Below are 26,476 nucleotides of genomic sequence, written 5' to 3' on the forward strand. Positions count from 1 at the left end.
GATTTGGCCGTCATGAGAAATGCATCCAAGCTTTAAAGACAGTGTTGAGAGTTCGCATACAAGTTCTTTGTCTTCGATTATTTGTGTCAGACATCAACAAGAACTTTACTTGTAGCTACGACTTGAGTCTATGATGTTCGAAAGAGATTGTAGGGATGCAGAGTACTGAGTCGTCAGCGTATGTATGCATTTGGTTAACGTTTGATGACTAGAAATTGTTCAAGAAATGGGCGTAAAACGCTGAAGACAGGTCGAAACCCTGACACACATACACACACACACACATAGACACACATACACACACACCGGCCATCGATAAAGAAATAAGAGGAGGTTGATCCATTAACATTTTCTGGGAGCTAGACCAGCCAAAGAAGAAGCTACACCTGTGAGAACACAGAGGGAGGGACGGAGGGAGAGAACGCAAAAGAAGGGAATTTGGAGATCAGAGTTCATTGCCTCACCCTGTCAAAAACTTTCGATATATCAAGTTAGTTCGTTTAAACTTTCGATATATATCAAGTTAGTTACTTAGGTAGTTTAAACTTTCGATATAAGTTGATTTAAACTTTCGATATATCAAGTTAGATCGTTTAAACTTTCGATATATATCAAGTTAGTTTAAACTTTCGATATGTCAAGTTAGTTTAAACTTTCGATATGTCAAGTTAGTTTAAACTTTCGATATATCAAGTTAGTTTAAACTTTCGACATATCAAGTTAGTTTATACTTTTGATATATCATGGGCGAATTAGTTAGTTAGTTTGGGAAAAATAATAGTCCAACACAATAAGGAAACACATTTTTCCATAATTTTTGTCCAAACAAAAATATCTATACTTAAGCTCCATTATACTTGAGTTTCGTTACTGAGAGCAGACAATCATAACATAGACATACCTGTTATACATACAACTTCAACACATCATAGACATAATGACACATTTCTTTTACATGGCCATTGCCATTCATCAGCTCAGTCACAATCGTGAATTTCAACGTGGGGCATCTTAGTCTGACACTGACTGACACAAGTCATCCTAACAACACATGTTTACACTTCTGTCTGTACGGTATTACTAGCACATGTGCTGCGCATCCGCATTTCATGTGGTGTCTTCTTATTCCATTTGCCTATCACTATTTTCAGATTGTGGGACATAACGCGTAGTGATTTTGTAAATATTTGGCGTTGGTGATCTGGAATAAGTTTTTTTATTGATGTAAACCTGATACACAGAGAGTGTGGGGCTCAGTATAGTTGTGTCGACAATATTATTGATGTAAACCTGATGCACAGAAAGTGTGGGGTTCAGAACAGTTGTGTCGACCAGACATTTAGTTGCATCTTGTTTTTCTCTTATGTTGTTGTTTGATCTCATGGATCCACAATCTGGTTATGTCAGTGGATTGAACGAGGGCATGTGAAGCGTCTGGGGTAAACCCTGAATAGGTCTGTGGGGTGATGTGTGTCAGAGGAATGGGTATCTTCGTGTATTGGCCGAGCGACACAACTCCTGTATCACAGAAAAGGTTCATCAGAATAGACGGGATGAAAATTTGCTTTTAAAAAAAACTTGTACCTTCTCCTCGCAACTGTGTCCTACAGTGGATGTGTTCCTGATTCTACGAGGCACAAGTTAATGCTCGTATTATTACGTCTCTCACTAATAAACTTGAAACTAACTCATCGTACTGAACCAGTAGTCACTTTGGGTTGTTGGTGAGCCACATTTCGGTGGTGTAGCGCAGCGCCCCGGTCATGGCAGCGTCGAACACCTGCTGGCGCTTATAATTAAACGGTATGACTGTATTGGACGCACAAAACACCGTCAACTTGTTTCCTGTCGCCTCGCTCAATAACTCGTGAAGCTTCAATACTGTGTCTGTTTTGCCATCATGGCTAAACCGGGCACCCTAGATATGAGTATCTGTGAGTGTATGATAATGCTAACAACACCTTGAACTGACAGCGGGAGCGAGCCTACAATATATAAAACTTCGTCTTCATGTTGTTCATGATCATGCTGCTGTACTCATCATCACAGTACTTCATAACTACGTTGAACTTTCTCACACACAGAGCAAAGCCTCATCGTCCATTAGTACGAGCCATTACTTACACACACTGATGCGTGGAGATGGATATCACTAGTGAATCTTGCCTTAAACTCTGAAATTGAGAATGTTTAAAGGGATGACAGTTGAGAAGACGATCTAAGTTCTTTGGAAATAGTAAAAGTCAAAGATTCAAGACCGTAACTGGAAATGTTGGAACAGGACACTACTTTAGGATAGACAGAAGTGGAAAAGACGAGCAAGGACAGGCGCCAGCTCATAGGCATATTCCTTCAAAAACGAGGACGACTGCCAGTCCATAAGCCATGCTTGAGTCTAGAGTGAAGTATTGTTTGGCCTGTATATATATATATATATATATATATATATATATATATATATATATCTTTCCAAATACTTAAATTATCAAAACGGCCCACCCTTGACTTGCAAACTGCTATGCCAGTAATCATGTGACGTTGCAGTAGCTAGTGGTGGGGGGCACACAAGCAGCCAGCTCTCGGGAGCAGATACCAAAACAACACATAAAGAAAAGGGAAAGTGAACCGACATTGCGGTGTAGGGCAAGTGGGTCAAGTTTCGAAGCTTGTTTGGGCGAGCTGATAAATGGGATCGCTTTCGACTCAACTCCATCACGCAGGGATGCTGAGCTAGAACCACCCAAGGTGTGTGAACAGTACTCTAATCCTTTGTATAAACGGAGCAACTGTTCGGAAGAAAAGAAATTTAGAACTATAAAAGGGATCCCCAGTTTCTTAAAGGCAGACTTGGCTATTTTCGTAATATGGGGCTCCCAAGATGTTATAGTAGTACTAGGTTCATTGAGCCATTAGAAGAGGCATAGATTCAGTGAAAGGGTACATCAGAGGGTGTGAGAATACTTGACCCATCCATCCAAAGTGGAGTGAGGGGAATAATGGCTACGTAATGAGATGTGTTATGTCCTTGCGAGAGACAACTAAAGGCGTCGTCTGAACAGAAAAGCGAAGGAAAGTCAGCGAGACAAAATTTTGAGCTAAAGACTCATAAGTGAATAAAAAGAGCGGGGGGTGGGGTGGGGTTGTAAACTTCCTTTGCATATAGGAACGCTTTGCCACAAGAATATTTCTCATGAATTCAAGGGAGAATGAAAGATGGATACGAGTCGCAGGAGGATGAGGATTCATCCAAGTCCGATATCTTACGTTCATTGACCAAACGGCGTCAGAAAAGGAATGTTTGAACGACGGATTAGAAGATGAGATAGTTGTAGAGGAAGAGTGGACAATAGGCCTCCATTCCCAAAACAATAGACTTTGTTATATCATCAAGAAACCGGCCACGTGGATCAGGTAAACCCATTGGCCATACAGTGCACCGATATTTGTATGCGTCTCTTTGGAGAGAGAGCGCATAGCAACTGTTCGGTGTCACCGTTGTCGTAGATGTATTGTGATCATGAAGGTACTTGGGAAATGTTGGCATGACGTTTGTGGTATCGAAGGGATGGGTGATATACAGAGCACAGACGGAATAGTGTGATGCGTCTTTGAATAGTGTGGCTTCTGGTGGGTTTATCATGTCTGCTGGTGTGGAGCTCAGTAGGGAGGTTCCGTGCTGGTCGGGATACCGAACAGTGTTTGTGGTTTGTTGGTGTTACATCGGTCCCGGTTGTGGGGATCTGTCAGTAAAGGTTACTGATGTGTGAGGCAGGGGTGAGCTTTACATAGTTAGTTATGGAGTGGTTTCAGTCGGAGTGCTGTTACATGAAACGTAACTGCCGAGCCTTTTGAAGTGGCATTGTATCGGGAGGATCTCTGTTTCAGTGTGTAGTTGTTGAGTCTTGTGGTTGTGAGGAAGGCAGCGATTGATCTAAAGACGGAGGAGGATCAGTCAGGTAAGGTGTAGTTCAGGGTGGAGCGGATGCATTGTTTATAGAGAAGGTTAAAGGAATTCTTTATCCTTTCTAACTCTGGTGCCAGATATTGTTATTGAGGGCATTTAGTGTGATGTTTTTTTTATGATGTTATTGATGTGGAGAGTGAATTTCATTGTGTGTGTGTGTGTGTGTGTGTCGTCTGAGATGCCCAGAATGGTGCGTTTAGTTAAGTGGAAGTGATTGTTCATTCAAGGTGACTGGAGGGTGAGAGTTGGTCTTTCTGGGGTTAAAAAAGTGATTGAAGACTTCTTTGCCGGTGCGGTCACTCTGATCCAAGTGAGTCATTACTCCAGTTGTATAATGTAGAACTACATATTTGATGTTACTACTGTGGTGTTATGTAGAGGTTATGTGACTGTGAGGATTATGTGGGAAGAGAGTGAAGAAGGTTGAAGAAAGAACTGCCTCTTGGAAGACCTCACTGTACAGTTGAAGTAAGTTCGGGATGAAGCCACTGTAAATGACTCTACATGGCGAGAGGCTTATCATATTGGCCAACCCACTTTTTGTCATTGCTGTGGAGGGCGGTGTCATGTTTGTGTGTGTGTGTGTGTGTGTGTGTGACGATGTGTTGGGGAACAATGTACAGAAGACTGGGCTGTCGCTGTTTAAAAACCATCTTCGATATGTTGTGAGAGATCATTCTGAAGTGTGATGGGACGGTTGGATGTGAAGCTCTATTGTGTACGTGAGAGAGGGATGTTTTCTTTGAATCTGTTGTGGGTCAGTTTTTCACAGTTTGGATACTAAAGGCAGAAGTGATATAAGGAGGCAGGAGGAAGGAGAGTTGTGTGATTTGGAGGGTTTTAAAACAAGCTGGTATTCTGATGGTAAGTTTTCGGATGTTACGGATCTTATTGTGTCACTAGAAGTGGTTGACGATATCTTAAGTGTTTGGAGTGTAACATGGCCAAAGTGTCTTGTGTGAAAGTTTGATATGCTGTCATGGTGTGTAACAGGAAAGTTCTTCATGGATTTAATTGCATTATTTTTATCAGTTAGAATGAAGTGTGGATGGGCAGTTATATCAAAATGGATATGTGTGGGTTTTTCATAACTTTCTTTCTTAGGGAAGAGGTTTGTCTATGGCTGATATCTGACTAGTGTCCCCTGAGTATGTTTGTGTGTTGATCGCAAGAAGGAATTTCAATGGAATGGGTCATAAGTACTTCGTAAGTGGGAATGGATTAATGCGGTAATTGTGGACATAATTCAACGGTTGACAGACTTGGTTACTGTGAGTCTTGTGGTTCATTGTACTGCGGAAGGAGTACGCGAGTTTGAAGTCTGCATTTCAGTGATTAGCTTGATGCTAGTGTTTTTTTAGACTTTGGTTTCTTCTCTGATTTGTGTTCATGGTGTGTGGCTTCGTCTGAATTGGCTTGTTTGTTTTATGAGATCCGTAACATCTTGAGAAAAGATTTGGATATATTTCTTTATATATACCTATGGTATGTGCCTTTTGTTGGCTTGGTTGGAGATAAAAGGTGAGACTGTATGATCTGGAGATGGGAAATATTTCATACCCAAGTTTTGGAGCTTTATCACCGTGAACTGTGTGAAACCTGGCTAGTCTGCTTTCCTCTGGTGAGCGTAGGTCTTTTTGGAGGTCGTATGTGTTGATGGTGAGTAGAAGGTGATGTCTAGCGAGGTCTGCTGCTGGAGGTGGTGGGATGAGGGTCTGGTTGGCAGGTCGCCAAGGCTGAGGATACTGAGAAGTTACAGTTAGTCTATGAGCAAATTCACTTCGAGGATCTTAGGTATACGTGTTGAGCCAAGTGGTAAGGCATGCAATGAAATCTTCAAATACATAGGTGTTAGGTATGATGGTCAGGTTTCACAGTTGGGTAGTATATCTGGAGGGGGGCATGTCGAGGAGAGATGTATGCATGTGTTGGTGATGATGTAATTAGCACTGTAAAGTTTTGTTCATATGGAATTTAGTTCTAGAGTGTTGTCGATGTCTGTAAGATGTTTTGTGGTGCTAGTGGTGTTGGAGAATGGTATGGTTTGGTGGATGAGTCTTATGAATCCTCCTCCTTGACTCTGTTGTCTGTCTTGTCGTACGATTGTGTAGTTGCAGAAAGGTGGGAAGGAAGGAGGACCTAGAGGTAAGTCTGGTTTCTTGGATGAAGTCCAAGTGGATATTGTCCCCTTAGAATTTGGTATGCATTATACGTGTGTCTGTTCTTGATGCTATGGGCGCTGAGTTGAAGGGTGTGTAGTTTCTCGCTGGGGTTCTGTGGAGTCTATTTGTCAAGAACGAAACTAAACATCTTGTGCTGTTGTTTTTTTGGAGTTTGTGCTAGGGGTGAGGGGTGTTTTGGGGTTAGTGTTCGATTGCTTGCTGCTTGTCCAGTGCTGAGTAGTCTATTATGGATGAAAGTGAGGTGCAGTGGAGGAGGCACCGTTAGGTGCAGTTGAAGATTCTTATGAAGTAGTGCCTTTTATTGATGGGTGTTTCGCACTGTTGGTAAAGGGACACAAGTAACCTGGCGTTGGACTTAATCTCATCGGCTTCCACTGCGAGTTGGTAAGTGATGGCAGTGCCATCATCTTCCAGTGGTGTAAAGAAATGTGTGTGACTGTGTGAAGTGTTAGGACACACAACCCGTGATCCGGTGTGGTACGGCGGCGCCCGCGAACAGCTCGAGACTGTGCTTAGTATGGGAGGAGGGCAAGTGGCATAGTATGAGACGACGGCAAGTGGCATAGTATGGGAGGAGGGCAAGTGGCATAGTATGGGAGGAGGGCAAGTGGCATAGTATGGGAGGAGGGCAAGTGGCATAGTATGAGAGGACGGCAAGTGGCATAGGCACAGTGACGCTGAGCGAGGTCCCTCAATGGCTAGAGGTTGTCCGGAGATGTGTTCATCGAAGACCATAGTCACTTCCTCGGAGGTGGGCATTCCCAGCTGAGAATCCGTTCGCGGTGTGACTCTCTCTCTCTCTCTCTCTCTCTCTCTCTCTCACACACACACACACACACACACACACACAGAATCCTGGAGTTACCCAGGACCGCCATTCCAGATTCCAATAGTAGAGACATGATGGACATACAATAAGTACCCACTCATCGAGCGGCCTCGAGCATGGGACTCGCCCACTTAATTCTTCTAGCAGCCTCAGGCGCAGGGCTGGATGTGAGTCTGTCGTGTGTCTGCCGTGTCTTCCGTTCCTTTTGGTCGCCTTCATTCACGAGCGTCGTGTGGACGACAGTTCGGCTGGAATTGCGAGTAGAACAAGTTACGCTTAGCAACCGGAACTCGCTCCACCACTACAAGAAGAGGTTCATCGCGTTCCTTCACCTCGTACATTTAAACTCTCTTTTGACGTTATCATGAAAGAACTGAAATCTTTGGACTGCAGGGTGATAAATGAATTTTTGAGAATGATAAATGAGACTTGACATGATGACTATAAACACCAATTGATGGACGACTTTGAGAAGCTAAGACGCGTCAGGGTGGGTGGGCATTACTGTGGAACTGGTAGACGTAGAAAAGCCCGCCAGTTATCCATACACCGACGATGGACTTGCACTGAAGGAGAAAATTATCAGGGACTCCTTAATTCATGGTCTGAAAATCCCGGGGATCTCTAGAACAGGTTTGCGTCGTTGCCAACTAGAAGAATGGAACCACACAGCTCCCTCCACCTGTGGTGCACTGGGTTATGTACGTGGTCACAAGAAGTGCTTATGACTCTACTGTGATCCTCACACGCAGGTCGATATTCCCGAACGCATTCGATTATCGTTATGACGGACACGAGTGCAGAAATGGAGAGAAAGAATGCGATTCTTGGCAACTGTCACCGCGGGTATATAAGAAGGGTGACCGGCTGGCGTCATTGAAGTCTCCTCTCCCTAGCGGCAGGAGGGTCTGCCAACCGTGACTTGACCTGAATTGTTATTATACCTTGTGTGCCATTCTGCAGGACTATCACGGACCTATAGGGTAAGTGACGCAATCTCTATCGTCTCTTCGACATTACTCACTCGTATGGGAAGCTATATATATATACACATAATCCAGAACCAAGAGAATTGTTTCTTAACTTCAGTCTTCGTCCTCGACATCTCAAGCCGTGCAGGAGGGAGTGGTGAGACGCGCGCGTGTTGCTTGTTGCGTAATCTTGGTCAGGAAATATGGGAGTCTCGTAGTAGCTTGTCTCTCACAAGACATTGTCCTGCGGGAGAGTTGGTCTGTGTGTGTTTGACACCCAGTGAGCCAAGATGAACCTAAGTTTACCTGGATTTATGAATAGATGGTTGACTTTCACTCGTCGTCCTTGTACCACTGTACCACTGATGACCAACTCTGGTACAGGGTGACACTTGCTGTGGTGGGCAGTGGAGTTTCTCGAACTCTGAACTACTGACGATGGTGGTGTGTTCTGCCTGAGCTGCTGACGAAGGTGGTGTGTTCTTCCTAAGCTGCTGACGATGGTTGTGTGTTCTGCCTGAGCTGCTGACGAAGGTGGTGTGTTCTGCCTGAGCTGCTGACGAAGGTGGTGTGTTCTGCCTGAACTGCTGACGAAGGTGGTGTGTTCTGCCTGAGCTGCTGACGAAGGTGGTGTGTTCTGCCTGAGCTGCTGACGATGGTTGTGTGTTCTGCCTGCGTTTTATTGAAGCTGTCTTTTGCTAGACTTGTGTGTGTGTGTGTGTGTGTGTGTGTGTGTGTGTGTGTGTGTGTGTTCCTGTTTAACAGGTCGTATAATTACAGCACTGGAAGTGGAGAGGATAATCTCCCTATGAATTGCCAGTCAGTAGACGTCAACTACGTGGTGAATAACAATTACTGTGTGTGTGTGTGTGTGTGTGTGTGTGTTTGTGTGGGATTTCCTTCCGTGGTTGATGACGCTGGAGCCTCACGGAGCCCCTGAGGAGGAACACCTTCAACTCCCGCAGCTCCTCCTCTGACACAGGACAACAAACACATCCTCACCCACGGTGAGAACAACCAAGATGACACGTAGGTGTCGAACACAGAGGTTTGCTGGGCAGGTGTCGACCAATGATGGTCTGTAAAGCATCTGTCGGCAGACAGGTGTTTCTTGGTCAGCTGCTGTCAGATGTTGTTCTTCTCCGGGCAAGTGATGACAGATTGTGGTTCTCTTGGTGGCTTTTGGTTCCTCGGGCTGACAGTGGCAGCTGATGGTTCCTGACGCAGTTGTTGGCAACAGGTGCTTGTCGGGTTAGCTGGTGGCAAGTGAGTGTTCTCATGAAGCTGGTGGCTGCTGGTGGCTCAACAAGCGGCTGATGGAAAGGGTTGGCTCTGTGGGCAGTTAGTGGTCCTCGGGGGTAGCTGTTGGCAGACGATGATTCTCGGAGAAGCTGTTGACTGATGGTAGTTCTCGAGGACACTGTTGGCAGATGGTGGTTGTCAGGACACAACCGCTGGTCCTCATGATATCCAGTGACAGCTCATGGTTCTCAGGGCAGCTGTTGGCAGGTAGTAGTTCTCGGGTCACTTGATGGGTCTTGGGTTAACTGGAGGTTCTCTAAGCAGCGCGGATGGGTCTTTTGTTAATTTGAAGTTCTTGGGGCAGCTGGTGGCCCTTGGGGCAGCTGGTGGTCTTTGGGGCAGCCGGTAGCTCTCGGGGGGCAATGGGTGATTCACGAGGCAGTTGGTGGTTCACCGTGTAGCTGGCGGTTCAATCCAATCACATCTTCCTAAGTCCATCCGGCCAACAGACCATCTCCTCCAGGTATTCACAAACAAGAAACACATCCTCTCAAGCCTTCACAAGCAACATACCAAATCCCTTTTAAGCTCTTACGAGCAACAAATCGTCTGTTTCAATCCTATGACACTAGTCACCAAATCCTCGGAAGCCATCTCGGCCAACAAGAGACGTCCTTCACAGTCCTAATATGAAAGAAAGGATCCATGTGTTCAGGAGGTCGGAGGAAAGGCTATCACTCACCACAGACGTACAATGGAATACTGTATTATGTTCTGTTTCTTGTCTTTTGAAATGAAGTAGAAAGAAAATGATGTAGATTCTTTCCACAAGGTCCAAACGAATTTTCGCCAGCCTCCTTCACGAAGAAATAACTATCACTGAACCAAATACGTATTTTCCTCGACTAAAACGAAAGTTATAACTGAATAGACAAAACAGTTACTCTCTATGTTCATTGTTTCGTGAGTCAGTATCATTATTGTCTGGGACGCTACAGATCACAGTTGTGTTTATAACGAAATACTTCGAGGAAGAATGACTTTAGTTATTTGTGCCTTTGTAGTTACCTGTTCGTAATCGTACACTGTGTTGACTAATGTATTTTCTATTGGCATAATAAGCTTGTGGAACATCTGACGCTTATGAACATAGTTTATATTGCTCACTACCATACGTCTGTCTCTCTCATGGTCGTCCATAGAACTCTGGCTCCACACTAGGATGTCTTTAACTGGTGATCATGAGTGTTCACCAGTAGACAGACCCCTGACTCTCCCTCTGTACACTTCCAAATGTTCTCTGGTATATATATCTGACTGATACACTTCCAAATGTTCTCTGGTATATATATCTGACTGGTACACTTCCAATTGTTCTCTGGTATATATATCTGACTGGTACACTTCCAAATGTTCTCTGGTATATATATCTGACTGATACATTCTATACACTTTGGCTGTTCCTCTGTACAAGTCCGACTTTTTAATTCATATATTTCACTGTTTAATATTACATATTTATGTGTTTCCTGCTGGAAACCTTTCATGAAATATTTTCGACTGTTCGCTCATAATGTCTGATTTCCCATTACATACATGTGACTGTTGACTGTTGTATCTCTAACTGTTCACTAGAATATCTTTGAGGTGTGACGCACTTCTCTAACTCAAGGATACTTGCCTAAGTGTGTCTCGTTTCAACTTTCAATCACCGCCCACCATCTATGTACATTACCAACACCAAATCCAACGTATATATATATCGTATCCACTGGTACTGCAATCATAGCCTCGGAGTCATATATCTAAGTACTATACAATATCTGCCCTAAGTTGATTAGTATCTTGAACATAATAAGTATCTGGAACTATACCAGCTGCTCTAAAACCAGTTTACGTAACCTTAGGGAGGGGGATCGGGTCTCGAGTCTCTCTTCCTATGGGGACAAGATTAAAAAATGTCCTTCATTATTCCTTCGGTAAGGATGTATTTGGTTGAGAATTATGACGTCCCAGACAACCACCAGGTGTGATGAGGCAGTTTTCCCCAAGGACACAGAATGGAGGCCGCACCTCACACACGTCTTTTTATTTCTTGAGGGAAGTTTATTGTTTTACGTCTCCTGTGTGCCCAAAAGGATAGAAACATCGTAGCGATACCAATACAAATGAGAAATGAGGAAGGACCAAGTCTTTATGGAGATCGGGGTAATTCCTGTAGCTAAAGAAGTTGATTTTGAGTTTGTATATATTCATGCAAGAAGAGATGCCTCTGTTGTCCGTAGGTATGATGTCAACTCTCCATCTCGTCGTGGGTTGTGTATACACCCACGATGGGTAGATCAAGACGAGTTTTATCACACGCAATCCTGATTCAGCAGAAAGTCCAGAGGTTCATATTGATTCCAGGAGAGGCAGACGTCCTTACAGCAAGGTGAAGTAAGGGTTAATAGCTACCATTTTCCCTCCAATCAGGAAGGCTTAGGACTACGTGCCCAGGTTATCTTGAGATGAAAGCCGAGTCTGGGAGCCTACAGGGCAAATTGGCACTGTAGGAGGCGACACTGCGCGAGGCCAGGATCCTTATGACGTTCGTGGTGGCGAGGCACCTCCTCCCTCCCTCGTCCTCCTCCTCCTCCTCCACCTTCTTCCCCCTCGTCCTCCTCCTCCTCCTTCTTCTTCCCCTTCGTCCTCCTCCTCCTCCTCCTCCTCCTTCCCCCGGTCCAAGGTGAGGTGTGGCAACTGCTTATTGGAAACAAATTGTGGTAACAGACTAACCAAAACTAATATGGACCTCTGTGGTCTATCGGTTAGCGTTCCCGACCGTGACGCATGCACGGGCCGCTCTCTCAAGATCGAGCGCATAGGTTCGATTCCTTGTTGTTGCAGTCTGTCCTCGGCCAACCCAGCTCTTCATCCACCCTTAGGGGGTTAGTCGACAAAATGGGTACATTGCTCAGCCTGAGATAGATATATATATATATATATATATATATATATATATATATATATATATATATATATATATATATATATATATATATATATATATCGTTAATGAAATGATCTTGCTTAGGTCATCATTTGCCCGTGCCGTCTGATTTAACATTAAAAAAAGCAGTGCTCGGGTTCGTTACTGACTTAGGTAAATGATGATTAACCACGGCTTCTTGTGGTTACCAGCCAAGGTCGACGATGGTAATTGCAAAAGGCTAACAAGGGTAACAGACGAGTGTCATTCTATCATGGTAGTTCATCTTCCTAAACCAAAGCGGATGTTAAGACACCGAAGCTAATGGTGGTATCTAACCAAGACTTATGGTAACAAGAGCGAATCATAAAAATGGTATGTGAGTAAGGTGGATAATGGCATGGAAACAATGTGTCCGAAAAGCAATGACGAATTTCGTTCATTCGACTCCAGTGGGTCTATGTACAGTGTGGGCAGAAGTGGAGTCCAGTGGTACACAGTTGGGTCTGTGTACAGTGGGCTGAAGTGGAGTCCAGTGGTAGATGGTTACAGCTGGGTCTGTGTACAGTGTGGGCTGAGTGGACTCAAGTGGCAAGTGGTCACTGCTGGGTCTGTGTACAGTGTGGGCTGAAGTGGCAACGCTGTAGGGAATAATTAAGTCAAAAGTGTAGTTCTGATGTTCCCCAACTGGTTTGCGTACGTCGAGTATCAGCTGTGTTCATTCTCATGTCAAGATTGAAGCTCACATTTACATCATGTCTGTGGTATTCCTCATAATGTGTACCTAACGTGAGCGAACTGGATTATGAGCAGATGAAGAGAGCTTTGGACATATCCTCACTGAATGAGAGGACGTCTGGAAGAGATATGATAATGACCCATGCATATGTATATTCTTACGGGACTACAATGACATGAACACGAAACAGTTTCTTGAAGTTAGAGGAAACTCTTAGATAAAAGGATATGATGGAATGTTACGTGAGGAAAGCCTCACGTGAGGCAGCAATATATATATATATATATATATATATATATATATATATATATATATATATATATGTAAGAGTTTAGCGGATTTATGCTAGAAGATGATAACGTAAATGCAAAATAACACGGAAAATTCATAAGTCTGTATGAGATACAGGAGAGTTTACGTAACGGGGGGGGCCCCCTCAAGGGGAGGATGAACAGCTGGGTTGACTAGGGACCGATTGCCGTAACTAAGAACTTGAACTCATATGCTCGTTCCCTTGGGCGGCCTGTGAGTGCATGACGACGCCCAGCAACGCTCGCCGCTACACCACGAAGGTCCTCATACTTCAGCAGGCAGATGTCACCTCGCTGGTAGAGAAGCTGGAGGTTGTTGCTAAGTCTTCGTGAAGCATCATTCCCCATTAAGGAGAGGTCTTACCGTCGACAAAGGACTGGCAGCACACTAGGGAAGAGCGCCGACTGCCAATTACGTGCAATGACGAAGCAAAGTGTTTCCTACTGACCCAACTGGTGTAGCAGGTGGACTGATGGGTGTAGCCAGGATATAACTTTGCTAAACAATTAGCTTCCAGGCAACACTACGTTGGCGGTATAAAAAGCTAAAGGACGTCAATATGTGTATAGCAACAAATGACTTGTTTATCTTGTTTCGTGTCAACGTTGCAGGTTTCACTCACGGATAAAGCTCTTCTTGGAAATCAGGCCTGAAAATGAGACACGGAAGAGAGGAAATAGAAATGGGGAAATAAAGAAAAGAAGATGATGATTGACATGGGAGGTCTATCTCAAAACTTCAAAAAAAGAGGCAGGTATAAAGTGTGAGGGGTGAGGAGGAGGAGGAGGAGGACAATGAGGAGCTAAAGATCCCTCAGCTAATTTAGACATGTCGAAAAAGAATCAAACGTTTCCAAAACCCACTGTGTCGTTGCTAATACCTACTGTGTGGTTATGTGAAGCAGGGGGTTGGTTTGTTGAGAACTGCAGTCGTACCTTCACTGTTAGCCAGGACGCACGGGGAATGATGGTGGTGGTTCATTCGCTATAAATAGCATAATTAGTAACTCTATGGAGCAGATGGCTACGGAGGAGCATGGTCTCCGAACGCCACACCACAACCAGCACCACGTCATAACCTGAGAGGATCGGCTACACATTTAGGTCCTTGTGGTCAGTGGTAATTCCAAGGTAGCTGCTGAGAGGTTAGCCACAGGGAATATTAAGGTATGTGAGGAGGAGGCGGGAGGGATGGTGGGCTGTCTTGTGGTGGTGGGTTAAGTGTGGCGAGGCGCTGCACCATCTGGGGCAGGGGGCTGATAGCATAGTATAGCTACGTCGCACACCCCACCACACACACACCTCCAGGGGCGTCAGCGCTGGACTAAGTCTTCCTGTCACCTGAGTTTACCTGTTGATGCTGGTCACTGTATACTACTGACACGCTCGCCAGTTGCTTCCCAACTTATGATCCTCTCTCTCTCTCTCTCTCTCTCTCTCTCTCTCTCTCTCTCTCTCTCTCTCTCTCTCTCTCTCTCTCTCTCTCTCTCTCTCTCTCCTGTGTCGTATAGTCACCAACAAAAACACATTGATATTGACAAACTGAAGAGAGAGAGAGAGAATCCCAAAACACCTCACATGAGAAATTAAGATACTGTGGCATATCTAAGTCATAAGGCTGGGAGAACTAGACCCATGAGTCTAAAGGGAAGAGAAAGACTTAGAGTTACCCATACGTAACATATTGAGGGAATCGAAGAACATGGACCCGAATCTCATCAAAGAGAAGAACAGAGTGTAACCGAACCCATAAGAATAACTTAGAATATGTAAAGAAAATAAGGCACCAAAACATGAATATTCAAGTGTCTGGGGAAAGAAAACATGGTGGAACGAAGGGAAGTGAATAACCGAAAAAAGGAGTGAGTATATAAACCTTTAAAAGACAAGACAACAAGACAAATGAGCCCAAAGTTGACAGCTATGAGTTGCGCGTAGGAGCGGTGAACAAGAGTGTTATTGACCGAGTGGTGTATGTGTGTGTGTGTGTGTGTGTGTGGTAGACGCTACCTGCCGGTCCTCCACCTTACCTGTACAGCACCACTACAGACAGGAAGTCTATATGCGTTCGGTTAGAGTCGAGACGCTGCATACGCCATGCAAGTATTGCTAAAGCTTGCGCATGATAAACCTCTGTGCCTCATATTTTTCATTCACACAGTCTCTGTGCTACCGTTAGGTAACGATTGCCACGTTCCGATATTGTGAGACTCGCCCATAATCACCCACCAGCCTCCTTTAGTTTAAGACAGGCAAGAAAGATGTATTCCAAGTGTATTATTCTCTTCTAACATTACTTTCCTATCATCTGTTTGGAAAGTTTTTGGAATTACATTGTCTTTAAAAGTTTGTTACGTGCGTTGATTTTTTCCCCTCATGTGTGTCTGCAGTTTGTCTAAGTATTGCCAGTTTTTGAAATTGCTTTTGCATATAGATGTTCATATCATGCCGGCATATTTTGGTGATGGATAACACCATAGCAAAGTTTTCCACCTCCCCCATCAAGACTTCACCTTCATCTGGTAGATGGCTGAGGTTTATGTATTGCTCGTAGTGGAGAGGAGGAATTCCTACACGTAAAACTTCTTCATGATAACCACACTTCACAAGGGTTGTTGGCATGACCGATACAAAACGCTACCCAGGGTTGACGGCATCACAGCTGCAGTTGTACGCGAAGGTCCCTCGATGTATTCTTACACTTATACAACGCGATCTCACGGACGGGGAAGTGATATACTTAGGTTGAAAAGTTAGGAGGTTCTACCTGCTGAGTTTGTCTGGCAATCATGGCCTATAACTCCATGTCAAGCTGTAGGAGGAATGTGTCGAGAGGTACCTGGCATCTATGGGTGATTTTACAATGCCTTGCGGCGCTGATTTTAAATTTGAGTTGCTGGTTCGACTTGGAAATGCATTTCTTTTTTTCTTTTTTTGGTTCTTTCACCATTTTGAAATGAAGTATTGGACTGCACATGTGTGTGTCATGATTAACGTCAATTCTTTTCTTTTTTTTTAAGAGAAAAAAGAAAACTATTCTTTTTTCGTCCTTTTTCGGCTTGCTGGCTGTAAAAACAAAGAGATGAAGGACACTTGATTATATAAGCTGATAACTTCATACCACTGTGACTCTTTGAGTTTTTTCCTTGGTATCATGGCAAAGGCGTGTCCAAGTTTTCTCTACGTATAGAGCCTATCGACTCATCTATCTATGATGGGCAAAGATATTAATGGTAATCATAATACTACCATCAGAGAAGAGGTTAAACCTTATTAAAGCTACCAAATAAATAGCAACATGTCTCGGTGAAGAACTGACTCGCTTTGGTTATGGTATTTATTCATATAACAAAAACGTTACGTGTTCTTTTTTTAAAGTTTTCCAAAGTCATACACCCACGATGTGAGCCGAGGACAGCCAAGATCACTGTGCCATTGTCAGAGCGTGGTTTGAAATTGAGAACGTAGCCTCGTCCTCTCTGTCTTTGTCGCTCGGCATTACGTAACAAAGTCTGGAAAGCCTGTTTCATATTTCCCAATTCTCTCTCTCTTTTTTTTCCTATTCCCCCCGTGAAGTCCAACCCTGACGTAATACGTCGGGTCGTCCTGCGCAACCCAGCTTTGTAAGAACGGCTTCAGTGAGAGAAGTCAATGTTGTTTACCCTTACATCTTGCTCCGCCATCGGTGGTCAACACATATGAGCACGTCTGTGATAGGAAGAAAAACCTAAAAGGTTGCGACTCAGAGAGCTCCCGGTGGGTGCCTGGATAACCTTGGTAGAGGCCAGTTTTTACCAACGGCCAGTACTGGAGAGACCAGTCCCTGGCCTGTGGTGGTACGGGTGGGTGGGGTAGGTAGGTAGGTTGGGTGGTTAGGGGGGTGATGGCAAGATCCTGCTTCGTCATATAGTCTTCACTTTATACCTGTTGTAATTACCTCTCGGTGATGTAAGAAAGAGGGTGGGTTTTCTTTTTTCCCCCACTCGTGGGGCCTCGTCTCTTGAACATTCTCTCGTGCCATATAGCCACTTGAAGCAACGTCTTCTATTTACATTGCCCACGTCGTCCACAGTCAACGTATTCCATTCAACCACCAGTCTCAGACTGTAGGAAGTATTTCTTATTCCATCCTTATCGACAAGTTTCTTAATTTCGCGATCCTCTGGTTGCTCTGTCCCTCCATTTCTCAAAGAACTGTCCACTTTGACGAGCTCTCTTAAAAACTTAGCAGTTTGCGATCACGTCCTTTCTCAGTCTTCTCACTTCCAAGGTGAGTTGATTTAAAGCCCTCAGCTTTGTGTGTGTGTGTGTGTGTGTGTGTGTGTGTGCGCTTGCAAGCATTCGCATGCCATGGCAGATCTTGGGTACGTTTGTCCAGGGGAGTACTGCTGGAATGACGATGAGGGAAGGTGTTGATGACGAAGAGCAGCAAAGTCTATGGACGTGATAGGATCAGCGGATGATACAGTTTGTAATGATGATTATCACCATAATAGTTTCCTCAGCTCGGGCACACATATCTTGATGTACATTACACCACAAAGTCATTCGCCAGCAGGGTTGATCGGGGACATCCTGCGTCGGGAGGATATGTCATCGCCAGTATGTCTGGCTGACGACAAAGGAGTAACATACCTGTGGTGCGAGGCAATGTTGTGTGACGGGGAAGATATGAGAGTGAGGCTTGATGATAGTGTGAGGTACAGCAATGACGAATGAGGCAAAGGACAGTTGAAACACACCTTGAGAGGCATGACCCCAGAGCTTATGACTGAGAAATGACAAGTGATTTCCAACAGTGACAAGTCGAGGTATTACCTTGCAGTGACAAGTCGAGGTATTACCTCGCAGTGAAGCTTGGTTACAAGGTAGGAAAGTGAGGCAAGATACTGTCCTATGATCCTGTACCCCTGGAAAGTAGTGTCACCATGAGGGCACCAGCCCTAGGATCGTCTTTCTACCAAGTTGTAGCTACTGGTTCCCTCGGGTCCGATCTAGAGAGTTTGACACGAATTTTGAAGAAGAATCGTGCCACCTTTCGTTTCTCTTGTTCGCTAGTTTTACAGTAATGCTGCTTGATGGATTCACTTCGAATTCCTACTGCGACCCAAAGCATCACTTCCAGCACTTACTGCGACCCGGAGCATCACTTCCAGCACTTACTGCGACCCGGAGCATCACTTCCAGCACTTACTGCAACCCAAAGCATCACTTCCAGCACTTACTGCGACCCGGAGCATCACTTCCAGCACTTACTGCAACCCAAAGCATCACTTCCAGCACTTACTGCGACCCGGAGCATCACTTCCAGCACTTACTGCGACCCGGAGCATCACTTCCAGCACTTACTGCAACCCAAAGCATCACTTCCAGCACTTACTGCGACCCGGAGCATCACTTCCAGCACTTACTGCAACCCAAAGCATCACTTCCAGCACTTACTGCGACCCGGAGCATCACTTCCAGCACTTACTGCGACCCGGAGCATCACTTCCAGCACTTACTGCGACCCGGAGCATCACTTCCAGCACTTACTGCAACCCAAAGCATCACTTCCAGCACTTACTGCGACCCGGAGCATCACTTCCAGCACTTACTGCAACCCAAAGCATCACTTCCAGCACTTACTGCGACCCGGAGCATCACTTCCAGCACTTACTGCAACCCAAAGCATCACTTCCAGCACTTACTGCGACCCGGAGCATCACTTCCAGCACTTACTGCGACCCGGAGCATCACTTCCAGCACTTACTGCGACCCGGAGCATCACTTCCAGCACTTACTGCAACCCAAAGCATCACTTCCAGCACTTACTGCGACCCGGAGCATCACTTCCATCACTTACTGCGACCCGGAGCATCACTTCCAGCACTTACTGCGACCCAAAGCATCACTTCCAGCACTTACTGCGACCCAAAGCATCACTTCCAGCACTTACTGCAACCCGTAATAACTTTGTGAACCGGGTAATTCTCCAGCAAATCGTTAGAGATCAGAAGTTACTAAAAGAATTATAGAGTTTTCCCCCACTATCCACTTGCCTTCAATCAGTGCTCATAACATCCCTTCTCTACTCAAGGTTTTTAAGTGAAAGGGAGTCTTCTGCTTTCGCTGACGAACAGCGAGTGGTGTGTGTTCAAGATTATCTGAATTCCAATAATCAGTCAAACAAGGCAAAGGGGGTATAACACACACACACACACACACACACACGAGACGTGGAGTGAATGCTGATCGTGGCATAATCACTCACCTCCAAGTGACCGTCGTGTGCCACTCTCAGTGGCTGGCTCAAGGTCAACTACCTTGTTAGACGACCAATCTGGGCCACCGTCCCCTCCAGGGTACGTCACCCCCACATGCCGCCAGTGTTGCTTGGACGATATAGGTGTATAGAGGGGATATAGATGGTATATAGAGGGGATATAGATGGTATGTGGAGGGGATATAGGAGGTATATGGAGGGGATATAGGAGGTATATAGAGGGGATATAGAAGGTATATAGAGGGGATATAGAAGGTATATAGAGGGGATATAGGAGGTATATAGAGGGGATATAGAAGGTGTATGGAGGGGATATAGGAAGTATATAGAGGGGATGTAGGAGGTATATAGAGGGGATATAGAAGGTATATAGAGGGCATATAGAAGGTATATAGAGGGGATATAGAATGTATATAAAGGAGATTAGAAGGTACATAGAGGGGATATAGAGAGTATATATAGCAGGGTATAGAAGATATATAGAAGGTATATAGAGGGTATATAGCGTGGATATAGCGTGGATATAGAGGGTATATAGAGAGGATACAGACGGTAATTTCCATATGTTTCGTCCCAGTGCGATACCCAAATCACTTTTCAATATGAGCGACCTTCGCTCAGCCACGTAGCTGAATCCAGTTCGACCATTGCCGGAGTGACGGGTCAGCAGGAGGTCAGTAAAGTTCCCACGAACTCCTGCGAATGTCAAATGCCACAGGTGATGGAGGACCGGCCAACACTGGGGTCCTGATCACATAATGGCTCACAGTCCTGTCGTATAATGTGGCACGTCGTCCCATGAGTGGGTCTGGTGTGTGGGTCTGGTGAGTGGGTCTGGTGAGTGGGTCTGGTGAGTGGGTCTGGTGAGTGGGTCTGGTGAGTGGGTCTGGTGTGTGGGTCTGGTGTGTGGGTCTGATGTGTGGGTCTAGTGTGTGGGTCTGGTCTGTGGGTCTAGTGTGTGGGTCTGGTGTGTGGGTCTGGTATGTGGGTCTAGTGTGTGGGTCTGGTGAGTGTGTCTGGTGTGTGGGTCTAGTGTGTGGGTCTAGTGTGTGTTTTCTGAGTGTGTTATAATGACAAATTTGTTTTCGTTTCTGAGGTTTGATTAGTAAAGTAATCCTTCATTCTATGCAGATTAAACTATGAATAGCTGATGCAGGTGTGTGAGTATGGTGAGGAGGCTGGTGTGTGAGTGTGTGGTGAGGAGGCTGGTGTGAGTGTGAGGTGAGGAGGCTGGTGTCAGTGTGTGGTGAGGAGGCTGGTGTGTGAGTGTGAGGTGAGGAGGCAGGTGTGTGTGAGACTCATCTTGGTTTGTGTGTCATTTGTTTCAGTTTGTGGTTGTGATCATTGGTTGCAGGAGGGACGTCATCATAGTGAGGCAAGACACAGCTGACCACCTGGCGGCGTGTCCTGTGGTAGCAGGATGAAAGGTGTGCTGCTGCTGCTGCTACTGCTGGTGGTGTGGGCGGTAGTGGAAGTCCTCACCTCCGACGCCACAGACCAGCAGGAGCTGCTCACTAGGGTAGCCAGGCAGAGTAAGGCAATGATACAGTTCGTATTTTCCTTGATGGATGGGCTAGTCTTGTGCCGCAGGGGGGAAATGTAAACAGAAGTCTTTGAAAAAGTAAAAGGGGAATATATTCATGCATCAATACCAACTGGTGTCGCATATTTGCATGTGTCTGGGCAAAATAGTATTATACTAACATCTATACTTTATCTATATATCTATGTATTTGTACGTTTCCATACATGTTTGTTCTTATTTACCTTTCTGTATGTTAGTATATGTTATCAGTTTGTAACCCTATATCCATAGTTTCACACACACGCACACACACACACACACGCACACACACACACACACACACACACACACACACACACACACACACACACACACACACACATATACACACACATTGATTATATATATATATATATATATATATGCATGTCCCTGTATCATTTCAACAAACAGAGAAGCAACAGAACGTAAACTTCCTGTTCAGCACCTGTCGTATCCCGGAATTTCCCAGACGCGAGAAACCTTTGTATAACAATATCCCATTGTTCTTGTGTTGCCTTCCCTGAATATACGCCCCTATATACACGGACACTCGTGCATATCATACACACGGACATACAGAGGCATAAGGAGGTTACAGTGCCATACGTACATGTGATCATACGTGTCGTTCAAGATTCATACTCATATGTAGATATATGTATGTATGTAAGTGTAATTAGCAGCAAACATAAAGATACACACACACACACACACACACACACACACACACACACACACACACACACACACATATATATATATATATATATATATATATATATATATATATATATATATATATATATATATATATATATATATATATATATATTTCATACATATTAGCCATTTCCCGCATTAGCGAGGTAGCGTTAAGAACAGAGGACTGATCCTTAGAGAGAAAATCCTCACTTGGCCCCGCTCTCTGTTCCTTCTTTTAAAAAATCTAAAAACGAGAGGGGAGGATTTCCAGCCTCCCGCTCCCTCCTCATTTAGTCGCCTTCTACGACACGCAGGGAATACGTGGCAAGTATTCTTTCTCCCCTATCCCCAGGGATACATATATATATATATATATATATATATATATATATATATATATATATATATATATATATATATACTGAGTCACATTCGCCGAATTATACACATACCAGTACAGGAACATAATTGTACCAAGACTCACATACATTTATATCAGAGAGACATGTCCATATCATCAGTTCGATTCTGTTTATTATCATTATCATTATTCATATAATTATCATCATTATTGTCATTATTTATATCTTACCCCGTAATATCTTTTTCGCGGGCCTCTACAGGTTCACGGCTGCGCTGCAGACAGTAGCAGGGAAAGGAAGGTCCTTTCTTTTTGGAATAAAATAGATATACAAGTTCTTTGACGAATTCTACTCCAGTGACACAGCCTCCCGAAGGGTGACTTTTCACTCGCGGCTTAACCACAAGCCGGCGGAGTCCGGCAGCACCAAATGAGACGTATACCAGCAGCAGTATACAGATATATGCAGGGGAGCCAGGTGTGTACGCAGAGGCGCACTTGTACATACTGGAACACATGGATCTTTAGAAGAAGCACAGACATGCAGGGGAGCCAGGTGTGTACGCAGAGGCGCACATGTACATAATGGAACACATGGATCTTTAGAAGAAGCACAGACATGCAGGTATACATATACATAAAGCTCATGCGTTGCCAATCCCACAGGCTGCCAGAAACACTCTCGCCTGCAGGTGCAAATTCACTTTCAGTACCAAACGCGAAGCATTAAGACAAGGTGCACGAAGGCGGAGGAAGATCCACCACCCACAGACCGTATATATGTAGACCGTAAGGCAGTTATGTGTATGGAGGAAGGCAGACAAGCACGCAGGAAGACGAGCAGACAAGCATACAGGTATATAGGCAGACAGGCAAACAAGCGCGGAGGCAGACGAGCATACAAGGCACATAAACACTCTTGAGTTGAAATACGCAGGCAAGCAAGCACGTACGGAGACGCATGCCTCCACGTTCGCGTTCAGTCACGGACGCATGCACACACGCTGACTACCACGCGACTGCGCACACATACTCGTATAAGCATAATAACATACATGCGCCTGTGCGCACCATCTGTGCGTACATGAATACTGACCATAACAAGCGCACGAACATACACATAACACATCTCAACGCCTACAGAGATAGATAAGTATAAGTACACAATGACATGCTCACATTAAGTGAGAAACTTGTAAGAAATAAAGACATATTCTCGTTGCGAAAGACTAGCGGATGAGGGGAATAACGTGAGATATGAGGTCGTGAATGCAAACACCAAGACAGAAGTTTGATGATTGGGGTATGATATTGGAGAGAAAGTTCAGGAGATGGAGCCCCGCGGGTATAGAAAACTCCTCGTAACGTACAAGAATGTAATCAAAAGTACGGAACAACACACAGACACACACACACACACACACACATACACACACACACACACACACACACACACACACACACACACACACACACACACACACATTCAGAGAGAGAGAGAGAGAGTAGAAATGGAGAATTCAATAGCGTCATCATCAACGGCGATAGAGCAAGGGATGGGAATGAGAAAACCAAAGAATTCAGTCAAAAGGCGAAGATTAAGAAGACACGAGATGATGCCAAAGGAACGAAACAGAAGAGCGAGTCGTTTGCATCCAAGATTACGCCGAAACTAGAATTTGCTTCTTAAGTTCGGTCACCGCATTTACGGCGCACACAGAACTGATAGAGAAGGTCTAGAGGAGAACAACAAAGACAGTACCAGAATCAAGAGAGACGAATTGCTAGGAAAGGAGAGATGCCTTGGCTTTGTCCTTCATGAAAGAGAGAAGCGTGAGGGGGTGACGTGATCACACCAATTAAGACATCAAACAGCCTTTTATTGATAAAATCAGCTTAGAGTACCTAGAAGGATGGAAGTATAATGGACCAATCAGAGGCCACAAGGTGGTAATAAAAGCAGGAGACTCGTTTGAAAACATGTGAGGAAGTGCGTGTGTGGCTTCAAAGTAGAGGATGAGTAGAATGAAATGAATGGTGATATTGCGAATACGGAGGAGCAGCATTCAGAAGGTTACAAAGCTGTATGAGAGCAAAGTTGAAAAGGCGAACCTCGCGAGTTAAGAACTCCCCCTCCGCAAAGTTCAAAAGGTGGGCCCCCACGAGTTAAGAACTCCCTCCCCAATGTTCAAAAGGTGGGCCCCCACGAGTTAAGAACTCCCTCCCCAATGTTCAAAAGGTGGGCCCCACGAGCTGAGGACTCCCTCCCCAAAGTTCAAAAGGTGGGCCCCACGAGCTGAGGACTCCCTCCCCAAAGTTCAAAAGGTGGGCCCCACGAGCTGAGAACTCCCTCCCCGAAGTTCAAAAGGTGGGCCCCACGAGTTAAGACCTCCCTCCCTAAAGTTCAGAAGGTGGGCCCCCACGAGCTGAGGACTCCCTCCCCATGTAGCAAGAATAGATGATAATACACACACACACACGTACATCTTCCACCAGTCATCATTTTCCCCACATCTTCTACCACAATCACATCATCCACTAACAACCTGTCACAAATCCCACCACAGTAGACGCAGTTTATGACCATTTTCACCCCATTGTACAACAGTGACCCCTCCGCCTCCTCACATTATGTACCTGGACAGCCACACACCTCACACCACTACCACAGTGCTTGCCTCGCCTCCCACCACAGTTACCCTCCACACTCGTACTTCCCTGCTCACCGACGCTCCTTTTATCCAGGTTTCCCGCGACATTTTCACCATCAGGGCTACTTTAATCCCACGGGATTTCTCACACCTACCAATGAGCCCGATGCGTTTGGGTTCCTCAACCCAGACCCTGAAATAAGTTAGTATGAATGATGTCAATATTTTCTGTCGATAGTGAGTAGAAAATCATCTTCACACAGCAGCGGTGCACATTGTAGGCACTTGTAGATGGATGACAGAGTTACCCCTGAGTACTTCAGTGAGAGAGTCTGCATGAGTTGCTCATCTCTGCCTCGATCTCCTTCCACTGTCAGAGGGCGAACTAAACGCCCTATGAACTACGTCTGCGTGAGTGAGGTGGTGCTAAATGTGTGGCTTCACTGAGGTGATCTTTGACGTGGGCTTGTGAGTCGGTGGTTTGTTTACGTCCCTACAAGGTGGATGTAGCTCATGACGTCACCAGAGTGATGAACACAAGGGAGAATTACATTTTAGAGACGAGTCGTGCCAGGAGGAACACAGAGATAAGACTACAGGAACATCTCCCACCTCCATCATGTCCTTAGGACCAAAGACGTTACTCCCTCTAAGGACGATGACTGAAGCCTTTGCATATTTTCACATACCTAAAACCTTAAGGACATGTTAGTTCAATCTTCCTGAGATCTGAAGACTTGACGCTCATTGTTGAAGCTAAAAGCTGAAGACATGTACAACAACGTACGTCTTAGGGAAGAAGAAAAACAGCTGATCACCCAAACATGTTTGATCCTTAGTGGCTGACGAGTTTGACTGAAACGGATCGAATCCCAAAGATCAGCAAAGACATTATCAAATGTAGACGACTCATTGGTGGTCTGAAGATGTAGACTTGACTTAAGAAAGTAGAGTCCAGAAAGTAGGATGATGAGAGACGTCATTAACACTGCAGATAACAGAACACACAATTGTTTCCAGTATTCCACTGGTGTTCTTATCTGTGTTAACCTCACGTGAGAGTCCGTGTGTGTGTGTGTGTGTGTGTGTGTGTGTGTATTGCTCATCCTGTTGTGAATTCTATGATACTGGTAAGCACTTCTTGCTCACTGCAGTAGTATATAGAGCTGTTTCTTTCTCACCTTATATATCTTTATCTTTTGGTGTTGTCAGTGTTCCCAGTGCATGATGTGGGATGACGGCTTAATAACTAGTATGGGGAAGTAATGATGTGGGATGACGGCTTAATAACTAGTATGGGGAAGTAATGATGTGGGATGACGGCTTAATAACTAGTATGGGGAAGTAATGATGTTCTCATCTACAGGTGACGAGAGGCTGATGGAGCCTTAGTTCCGGGTGCAGGAAGACGATTACTTGCTTTACTTCTATTAGGGAGAAATTCTTAGGTGCTTATTTCCTGGTTGTGGGAAGACGGCTCCTGCATGATTGCTAATTCCTCTCTGCTGATATTAATTTCTATCATCAGTTTCAGCTTCTGTGCCTTGCTTGTTTGCATGTGAACTTTTTGAACAGTCTTGAAGTTTCGGTTTTGATGTATCTAATGGAAAAATAACCTTTGAATGTACTGTACATGGTCACTTTGATTAAGTTTACATAGTATGATGTAATGACATTAAGTTTCAATGTTTATATCATAAAGTCTTGAACATTAAGTCAC

The 26,476-nt window shown here is 44.8% G+C and overlaps 1 protein-coding gene across 2 annotated transcripts in view; it reads left to right on the plus strand.

The window, feature by feature from the left end:
• Positions 1 to 26,476, plus strand: part of LOC139759018 (proclotting enzyme-like) — a 38,915-nt gene that overhangs the window by 1,075 nt on the left and 11,364 nt on the right. Inside the window, exons 1-2 of one of the 2 annotated variants that reach the window (XM_071680907.1) lie at positions 7,819 to 7,959; positions 20,804 to 21,007. In XM_071680907.1, coding sequence (XP_071537008.1) covers positions 20,896 to 21,007 — 112 coding nt within the window. In that variant the 5' untranslated portion in view covers positions 7,819 to 7,959; positions 20,804 to 20,895. Of the gene's footprint in view, positions 1 to 7,818; positions 7,960 to 20,803; positions 21,008 to 26,476 lie in introns of those variants that run through there. The other variant, XM_071680908.1, reaches the window with a different exon arrangement.

Source organism: Panulirus ornatus, chromosome 32, assembly GCF_036320965.1.
Source record: "Panulirus ornatus isolate Po-2019 chromosome 32, ASM3632096v1, whole genome shotgun sequence".
Classification (NCBI taxonomy): Eukaryota; Metazoa; Arthropoda; class Malacostraca; order Decapoda; family Palinuridae; genus Panulirus; species Panulirus ornatus.